Source organism: Lucilia cuprina, chromosome 3 (assembly GCF_022045245.1).
Source record: "Lucilia cuprina isolate Lc7/37 chromosome 3, ASM2204524v1, whole genome shotgun sequence".
NCBI lineage: Eukaryota > Metazoa > Arthropoda > Insecta > Diptera > Calliphoridae > Lucilia > Lucilia cuprina.
Genome location: NC_060951.1, coordinates 41,562,345 through 41,572,482, shown reverse-complemented (window position 1 = coordinate 41,572,482; position 10,138 = coordinate 41,562,345). Strand labels below are relative to the sequence as shown.

General features: G+C 32.2%; 1 protein-coding gene across 2 annotated transcripts; it reads right to left on the bottom strand.

Moving 5' to 3' along the window:
• Positions 1-2,683: 2,683 nt before the first annotated feature.
• On the bottom strand, positions 2,684-7,314 carry LOC111686703. 2 transcript variants are annotated; one of them, XM_046946920.1, is made up of 3 exons: positions 6,806-6,961; positions 4,021-4,850; positions 2,684-3,912 (listed from the first exon to the last, which is right to left on the bottom strand). In XM_046946920.1, the coding sequence occupies exons 2-3, from the start codon at positions 4,800-4,802 to the stop codon at positions 3,327-3,329; spliced, it is 1,368 nt and encodes a 455-aa protein (XP_046802876.1). In that variant the 5' UTR covers positions 4,803-4,850; positions 6,806-6,961; the 3' UTR covers positions 2,684-3,326. The 2 variants fall into 2 exon arrangements, with proteins under 2 accessions (XP_046802876.1, XP_046802877.1); XM_046946921.1 differs by lacking the exon at positions 6,806-6,961 and adding an exon at positions 7,204-7,314 and having other exon boundaries at positions 2,685-3,912.
• Between the last annotated feature and the right edge of the window lie 2,824 nt (positions 7,315-10,138).

Sequence of the window (10,138 nt, the reverse complement as noted above, 5' to 3'; positions counted from 1 at the left end):
TTCCTGCTCCCCTTTACATAAAAAAGTCCCCCTGCCTACCAACAAATTATGTTTAATTTTCAATTTTTTTACTGGTGTCGTTTGCTTTACCATTCAAATTGACCGGAATCATTTGCTGTTGTTGTTTACTCATATTAAATTATTTCTTGTTAATTTTTTTTGTTGGAATTTTTCCTTTCGTCCTTTACCAATTATGTTTGTATTTGTATTTATTTAAATTACCGTTATATGCGTTGAAGAGGAAATGATTTGCTTTTAATTTCATTTTTCTACAATGTTATGCTGGTGTCTGTGTGTATGTGAAATTTATGTTATCCTTAGGAAAAACAGGTCCTTTTACTACTTGTTTATTTGTTTTATTTGGTTTTGATATCATGTCAAAGTGTGTCATCATAACATCCTGTTTACTGATATTAACTACTGTTTGACTGCTTGTGCAGCCTCACAGAAATTTTTGATAATCTTTTGATTATTTAAGTGAAATTAATGAATGAATCGTCAAATGATTTTTTAAGGGCAGGATTAAAAATTTGTTTAATTTAAATAATATTTTCAATCGAAAAAGGGTTGCGGTTGTGTAAGATATTATTTTAAAATTAATAAATTTTCTTTGGATAGATTTTTTCTGTTGACCTTTTTACATATTTAAATTTTTATTTCAAATTAATGCTTGTCGTAGAGTAATTATTATAAATTTTATTTGTGGTTAAGCCCTAAGTTGTGTTAACTTTATTTTTAAATTTTTCATATAAAAATCAATGAAATGTATACAAGAGGGCCCAAATGGGGGTAGGGATAAATATAGGCCTATCCTTATAAATGTTAGTAGACCAATTTTCGTCTACTTCGAAGTTAATTATGTAAAATCTAGTTATTAGAGTTTATAAGTTAATTTTGACCTTTAAGTCGATTTCTGAAAGGGAGTTTGTATGGGAACTAGTGTCAAATGAGGTCTGATCATAATTAAAGACGGCATTCTCGTTTAAACCTCTATAAGACTTTTATAAGTGTTGTTGATTTTAGTTGACCTAACAGAACATTTAGCATAAGTATGAGCCAAAAGGCCCTATTTAAGGGGTACAGACGAAGGGGGCTAGACAAAATAATTGAACAATTTGTACAATTTTCAATAGAGTTTGTCCTTGGGTTAAATTTCATCATATAATACTTTCTCCACTATAGCGGTGTAGGGTATAATTATGAGTCATACTCCAGGGGGAGAGTTGTACGGGACCAATTACAACGATTTTCAATAGCTTTCGTACTTGAGCCAAAAGAGAAGTATGTGCCAAATTTTATGATATGAACTAAAAAGTTGCGACCTGTAGCGTGCGCACAAGCTTTAGAGTAGAAGGGGGATCATTACCATAGGGGCACATATTAGATAGATTTTATCACATTATCAAATTTTGTTTTCGTTTATTGATTATCTATAATCCCTGAAAGTTTAAAATATTAACTTTACACATGACGGGAGGCAGAAGTGATTAATTGTTTCCCAAGGGTCTGCGAAAATATTTCACTGAGTGTATTTTTTGTGCTAATTTTTAAAGATTTTGTGATAGAAAAAATATATTGGCTGGTGATGGAATGTCAATAATAATGAACCATCAGGCATTATATTTTTTTTCGAAAACATAATTTAAAGCCGAAAAAAATGTAAACTAAACCTGGAACTGCCCCTGGGGCACATTCGCCAAATACATGTAATACTTGTAATGTTGAACAAATATAGACAAAATCAGTAATAATTAGTTTGAATTTTTTTGTTAAGTTATGTGAAATAAACAATAAATATCTTGTTTATTATACTTTGTTTAATGAATTAAGGTATAAAACAGCAAAATATATTTTTATTTTTATATTTTTTATTTTATTTTACAAGACGCAAATATTGGCAAATCCCCATAGGTAGCATCGAAAGGAATAAAACTAAGATCCGAACCAAGAAAAACATTAAGAACATGTATTGCAGTTTTAATTTGAGACCGCCTCAAAAAAAGTGGCTATGGTCCCCCTTCTACCCTACATGGACACACAGTCGGGTGTTACAAACATCAACATAAACACATAATACTCTCCCCACTATAGGGGTGTAGGGTATAATACTAATACAGGAATTAAAGCTATTTGCTTAAGGAGGGGGACTAGGGTCAAATAAGGACCGAACAATTCAATAAAACGGTATAAGTGAGTTTGCTAGAATACTTATTGATACTTTAGATTCTTTAAACAATATGGAGATTCAACCATGTTTCTGAGCTTAAAGGTACGAAAAACCGGATCCACCTTTCAGAGGAATAGTATCATTTCCCAGGTATTTATTTTTGTCGCAAAGTGTATTGAATTCAATTTCCGGAAATGTATACATTTATGTGGAAACTATATGAAATTTTGAACCGATTCTTATAAATATTAACGGGATTAATCCCCGAATAAAAAAGAACTTTGATAAAATTTGTTGACTATTTTAATCGAGAATGAGGAAGAACGTAATTTTTCCATGGCTGCTTACTCATATTTAATGTTTTATAATAGTCTGATAGCATTCATGAAGATTTGAATCCCGCTGTCGGAAATATGTTAATAATAGACTCCGTTACATATATGAGAATCTAGAATATGACTAAAAACATTTTTACATTATAATACTTATAAGGCATAAGTGAATATAGTTTTGGATCTTTTATTTAATTGGTCTAATATTTATGCAAGTACATTTTATTTATTACTGTACCACAATTTAGGGAAATACGTCAATCGTAAAAATTATTAACAAAGTGTTCACACTTTGGATCCATTTTTTCAGTGTTTTAGGATCCTTTGCTGATACTAATATATTTCTTACATTAAAATACTTGACATCTGTTCACATATAATACTTTGGAATTGAATTTTTAACCATTAATAATTTCCACATCTTTGGGTATTTGAATATCTAAAAGAGGTGAAATTAAAAAGCCCAAAACCACCATTACAAACCATTGTACGCCGGTAGCGGATTTATAAGCTGTCGGTCATCTTATTCCGTTAATATTGAATTAGAAACTAAAATAAATAACAAAAATCGTAGGACCTACCAATGAAGGCCTTTAATTTAAATTATTTTAAAACCTAAAACTTTAGTGTAAAATAAGTAATAAATATTTAGGTTTTATTAAAAAATTATACAAAATAATAAAGTAAACTAACTAAAAAAAAAACATTGGTAAATAATTTAATACTAATTTGAGTAAATAAGATTTGTTGTTTGTTTCTTGCTTTTTGGTATGATTATTTAAAACTTTCCTCATCTCCCTACTAACAACCCAACAACTTAAAAATTATTATTGTCGACCATTGTTGCTATTGACCTTAATGGGTTTTGGTGTAACACGATCTTTTTTATCTCGTTTCATATAATCATAATGATCTGTATTAACATTCGGATTACTACTCAAAGTGGCCGGTGTTCCGGTCTTATCAATTTTATAAGTATTCGGTAAAGTTTTTGTAGGTGTTAATAGGCCATCATAACGTTGATCACGATTGTAGTTGTTGGCAGCATAATCGTAAGGTGTTCGTACTATTTCGGGCAAATGAGCATAATAAACAATACGTTTATTACTACGAGTATAATCTACAGGATATTTAGAAGGTGCTGTATAATCAATGGGATATTTTGAAGATGCTGGATAAGGATCGGGGTAGTTAATGGGAGCATATGCTGATTTTTCATAAATTTCATTATTATATAAAGGTAAATATTCTCGAGGTTCGGGTATATCATAACGACGATCTGGATAATTGTAATAAGGTTCTGGGTATTGTGGCATTCGTGGACTATAGCTGTCGTAAGGATCGTAGTGGCGACGGTATAAGAAATGATCCTCATAGTTATAGGGATCATAACGAGAGTATTGTTCATCGAATCTGCAAGGATTAAGAATATAAATTTCGGTAAGGTTGTTGCAAAATATTCTTAAAACTTTAAGAAAATATCACAAAAATTGCTTGTTTGTTCTAGTTTTCTTGACTTACCGATCATAACGCCTTAAATAGGGATCATAAGAACGTGAAGGGTACATTTCGTAGTTATACGAAGGGGCCGCTGCAGCACCAAACTTTTGATCGTAATGAGGTTTAATTAAAGGTGGTGTAACTTTTGTTACTCTCGGCTCAGGCAACTCTTTAGGTGGTTCATTTTCCTTTCTAGGCTGCGTTATAAAATTAACTCTAGCTTGACGTGCCCTAGCCGCATAACCACTAGTGGCCTCGGCAACCGTATCATCATCATTAACGGAATGATCTACATTTACATGATCTTTCCAACTAGCAATATGACGCTGTGAATAGTAATCATAATCAGGATCCATGATTTGCTTTTCAGCTTTTGGTAAAGCTTCACCCAATTCACCTTCTCTGCCATTATCATCCTCCCTAGCCTCTGCTTTTAATTCCTCTTGATCTTGTTTATTTATGACAGTTGATTGCTGCACATCAATACGATCACTTTCCACATTATGTATAAGACTTTCTTGAAACTTTTTATTAAAACCTGTTTTACTTATTAAGCCCTTAGCTTGATCATATTCCAAAGTTGATCTTTTATTACGTATGGCCTTATTGTGTCCCGTCATCATACTTCGTGCCTCGTAATAATTGGCATCGGTAGCATAATACTCAGGAGATTCATCGAATTCATAACCTTCAAGTATTTCCACATCTTTTGGTATTTGCAAGGCCAATACGGTTGGAATTAAACAGTATATCAGCACTATTACGGCTGAGCGCGTTGTTAAACGTCTGTGGCAGCAAAACATTTTACTGTCTACCACACTTTTGTGCGATCTTGTGTGATTAAGTTTGATCTGAAAATAATGTAGCGGAATAAATGGAATAATTGTTAATTTAGCTATTTGCAAAAATTTATTATACATACAAAAATAAATTTGATTTTTAAATAATTATAAAGTTTAAATGCTTGTGTTATACTAAATCATTTTGATCAGTGATCTGCAATTGATCGAGAATGAAGAAAAGCTGAAATGCTACTTGCTACTGAAATGCTACTATTTTATGTTTAGTAAGACTGGGTCAAAAATATATCTCCAAAAATATCAAAACTGCTTTAGCTGTCGGTAATTACTTCTCTCGATTTATATCGAGCTTTCTCATGGATCGCTCTATACGAGTTGTTATAGATAAGATCTCATCAAACGAGTTCAAGATAAATTCAGGGGTACCGCAAGGCTCCGTTCTTTGTCCTATTTTATTTCTTACCTTTTTAAATTACCTTCTATATCAAATTTCCAACCCTATCTTCTCTTTTGCAGATTATAGCAACATCAGCAATTCTTATTCATTTAACTATATGCTAAGTATTTTGGAGATTTGGGCAATGAGGCAATGAATAACTCACTTTATCAAGACCTAGTGGCAATCTCTGAATGGGGTCATGCTAATAGAGTCATTTTCAACGCACGTAAGACTCAATGTTGTGTTTTAACGCACAAATTCACGACAAATCATGCACTTCATCTATATTTATGGGTGGTATAAATATTAAGGAGTCAGAAGCTCTTCACCAAACACATATTTAAAGTGTCGAAAGAAGCACTCAAGTGTGTCGTTTTTCTCAAAAGGTGTAAGACATACTTCACTCCCTCTGTCCTCCTTACTCTTTAAACCTCTTACATCCGATCTTAAATTGATTACAACTCCCTCTTTGGGCTACTCGACAGCGTACAGGAGATGGCGAAGGTACTTATCGGTGACAATAGGTTATACAACTCTATTGATTCATTGGAGCATCGTCGCATTGTGGGGTGTGTTAAACTGTTCTATAGATGCTACAAAGGAATGTGTTCCTATGAAGTGTGGGAACTTGTGTGCAAGAGCACACCCATTTTGTGGTCGATTGGCCTGTGGATCGCACAATGCACTACACAGAGAATTCGTTCATTAGTCGTACTGTCCGTATGTGGAACAAACTTCCCACAGAAGTCTTTCCAGTCACTTGCAATGTGGGTAGATTTAAATCGAATGTCCACAAATACTACTCTATACTCCCTCCCATCATCAGGATCATCAGGCACCCGGACTTTTAAATTTATCATATATAAGATTATATATGTAAATCAATATTTTTCGTTTTTTTTTGAATCACTTATTTCAAAATGAAGCGTATCATTTGCGTCAGAAGTCTTTTATTGCTTGACCAAATTTTGTGCTAAAATTCGAGTGGGAACAGATCTACCACATAATTTTGGGGTTAAATTGTTTCGATCACATAATATACTTACCAAAATTATAATATTTGGCAAATTACGACATTAATTTTTTCCACTCAAACAAAAAAAAAAAATCAGGTTTTTAAGGGTTAAAATTTTGAAGATTTCGAATCGATAATTTTACAGATATTAAACCTTTATTTTGATCGAAACTAAAAATATATACCGGAGGTCAAATTGGGATATAACTCAATTTAAACTTTCAGGTCTAAACTGCCAATCGTAGATTCCAACAATAGAACGATTTATATCAAAATTAACCGTATTGAGGGAGTGACTGATTTATTTCACTAATGTCCAAGTGAAACACGACAATATAAGATTGAAAGCCTTCAAGAAGAACTATTTAAAGTCCATCTTTTTCTGAAAACAATAAGAGTTCAAACTGTGTGCTTCACTCGTTTGCTTGCAATGGACTTAGGTTCACCCAGATGTCTTCGGAATTTGTGGTTCTAGTACCTTTTGATCTTTAAGATCGCTTATTTATAAAAACCTTTTTTTGTAAAAATGTTCAGAATAATTTAAACTCTTACTTGTTCAGTTGCTTATTAAGCGAATTCCTATTCTTACACAATAATGTATTCCTTGGAAAATATTTGCTGTTTAAAAAGACGAATTTGATTTATAATAGATCGGCATTTACTTAATTTTATTGTTTTTTTATATTCCCAAAAGGACAATAATTTACTTTAAAAGCAAAAGCGATTCATATTACTAAATTATTATAATTTTCCAATTGTTCTTTTTTTGCGAAACTTTAAACATATTTGCACTCAAGTTTAATATTTAATTAATTTTTATTAGTTTAAAAAAAAATTAATTTATTTTAAAAGATGTTATTGTAATAACGATATTGTCAACTGACGCGTTATGACATTAAAACATTGCAATTGTTAATATCCTTTTCTTAATCCTTTATCGCACAACTCACCAAAAAAACACAAGTTATTTTTAAGTATTTTTTTATTATTATTTATTTTCGCGCTTTCACAACCGCTATAATCGAATGTTGAAACTCAACTGAAATTAAATGAAAATTTGTGATTGAAACCTAAACCTGGAATCAATGTTTTACTATTGTTATTATGATGAGATCAGAACAATGAATAAAAAAAAACAAAATAAAACTTTGTGTCGTTATAAATAATCAGTAACGATCTAGCTAGAAAAAAAACCAAACACAAAATAGCAGCAGTCAAACTCACGCAGCATAAAAAAAAACACCGCAAACTTATTAGATATACATGATCATAACAATACATTAACTCCCAACATAACAGTGGGGTGAGCAGACTAAATACAATTTTGTAACGCCAAGTATTCTGGCTGAGACGATAGTTTGTCGTCTGTGGATAAAATGACAACGAACCCTAAACGGTGAATGGAAAATTCATACATAAAAGCACTGCACCTTGTAGTTAGAGCATAAATTTGAAAAAAAAAGTTTAACAATAAAATATGTAATATTTTGTTAACGATGTTGTAGCTTTTTTATGTTTATTTTTTTTACTATTTTGATAGAAAAATCACTGAAGCGCTAGATTAATAACATTTTTTATCTCTCGCTCTCTTTTACCTCTCTTTTTACAGATAGTCTTTTTAAAAAATCTGCATATTGAACTAAAATTATAGAATTTTTGCCATGACAAGTTACAGTCAACTTTAATATATAATTAAATTTCTAAAGTGACTCTTGTTTTGTTAGTGTTTTTGGGGTGTAGACCGGCTGTTAGAATTTTTGTGCATGATCGGCCCTTTTCTGTTGCGCTTTATGATGTTGTGTTTTTGTTGTATTAGCCAGCCATTGGCCCAAGGTGGTGGGAAAAATGCTGTCAATTTTATAAATTCGTTACAACTTATGCTTTTTGAAACTATTAACCTGCTCTGAGTCTGAAAAGAACCTCACCTTAATTTGTAATTATTGTAAGTAGTTTTGTTCTTTTAAAAAGCTTTGTATTTTCTGGCCAAAATATGTGAGTTATGGCCAAGGGAAGTTATAATTTGTAATGTTTAGAAACCTGTAATGGTCTATTGATTTGTTATCGAATATTTTTGTAAAGTAAAATTAACTTGACAAAGGAGTTTAAAAACAATAATTAGAAGTTTTCAATTTTTGTTCGACGAAAATTCTTCGTGAAAAGCGAATTTCTAGAGAAAATTTGATTGAAAAACTAATTTCTAGACGAAAATTTATTTTTCGGAGAGAGAGAGAGAGAGAGAGAGAGAAGATTTTTTAGTATAATCTGATTTTATTCTATAAAATTTGAGACTTCCCGGTCTGAAAATACTTCACAATGGATTTGATCTGGTCAAAAACTATTAAAAAAACATGATCCATTTATGATTGCAATACCTTAGGCGAGAACCTACATGGTCGATACATTATTTCTGATTAATTCCAATACAGCTCCTTTGATAAAATTATGTGATATACAACACGGTCCTAAGGAATGCATACCAGTGATCATGTTGTTTTTAGAAAAAATAACATGATCTATACGTAGGTATAATAAACGTTATAGAAGAGTATCCACAGTTCAATACTTGCGAAACTTATATATCTGATCTCGGAAAGCTATGATAATGTCGTATGTTTAGTTTTACACAAGAGAAGACCTTACTGTGCTTTTATCATTAAAGGTCGCGAGCTAAAGAAATGCCTTAAAACATGTTAATACATCAGTTAGGTTGGCAGGAAATCCGAAATGAACTAACAGGACCTTTCTAAAAAAAATGTCGACTACTCCGTACACAATTATAAAAAGTGCTTCTCAAAGAACTAGGACTTCTTAAAAACGAATTTCAATCTATGAAAATACATACTCCATACATCAGGTGCGAATTCGGCTCAAGCGTTTGGGGATAGCGAAATTTGTTGGTTGTTGTTGTGACAGGTTGGCTGTAACTGGATAATCATCCCTGGAGAAAAACTTCCGGTTGATACAGCTGTTGTTGAGTTGACAATATTTGGCCGATTTAGAATCGGGTCGTTCGGAGCGTAGATCCAATTGTCGTGGAACAAAAAAAATTGATGGATGGTTTACGTGGTAGTTCATTACGCGCGAACAGTCAAGTAGAGTCAAGAGACTCTGTTTTGACCGGACCACTCGTCAGATGTAGTATATTACAGTTTTAGATTCAGCCTGTAGCAGTGAGAAATCATTGTATATTAAAATTAGATCTATATATCTCTCCAAGGTTAGATATGAAGTAGCTGCTAAGGAAACGGTTCCTTTTCACAGATAGAGCAGGGCATTCGCAAAGAATATGGAAGCCCTTTTCTTCCTTTTCCCTGTCTTTGCAACTGTAACAGTGTTCATTGAAAGGTAGCCCAAGCATACGTGCGTGTCTGCCTAGCACCCATTGTCCTGTTATTACTGCTTTAATCACGACTTCGATTCATAAGGTGACTTGTGCATTGAAAGAGGGCCACACCATCTTGGCCACTTCACATTGGCCTAGGTTTTTTCACCTATTTTTAGCCTTTTGAAGATAGAATCTGAGGATACAACTCTTGATAAAACCTAACGGGGTTGCTACTGGAACGGCGTTGGAGATATCAAAAGCAGATAGAAATATGTAATTAAGTTTGTATGGCCTCGATTAAGAACGGGGACTTTTTCTCTCTTCAAACGGTACTTTTTGAAATTTCTATAATATTGATCATAGAAATTAAGCATGTATGGCCTGTATTAAGTGAGATCTTATAAAAAGGATATTTTTTGTAATTTTCGTCATCAAAATTTAGAATTTTTGTATAATTTTAGAATTTTTGTATAATATTGAACCTAGAATCGTGAAATTAAACATGTATTACCAGATTAAGTGAGAACCTGTAATAGAGAACTTTTTGGTACTTTTTCGTT

Bases quoted from the DNA above. Each gene is read 5' to 3' on its own strand.
- LOC111686703 (XM_046946921.1), bottom strand. From the start codon at position 4,802: ATGTTTTGCTGCCACAGACGTTTAACAACGCGCTCAGCCGTAATAGTG. The intron at 3,913-4,020 runs GTAAGTCAAGAA...TAATCCTTGCAG, and splicing joins TATTTAAGGCGTTATGATCG to ATTCGATGAACAATACTCTC.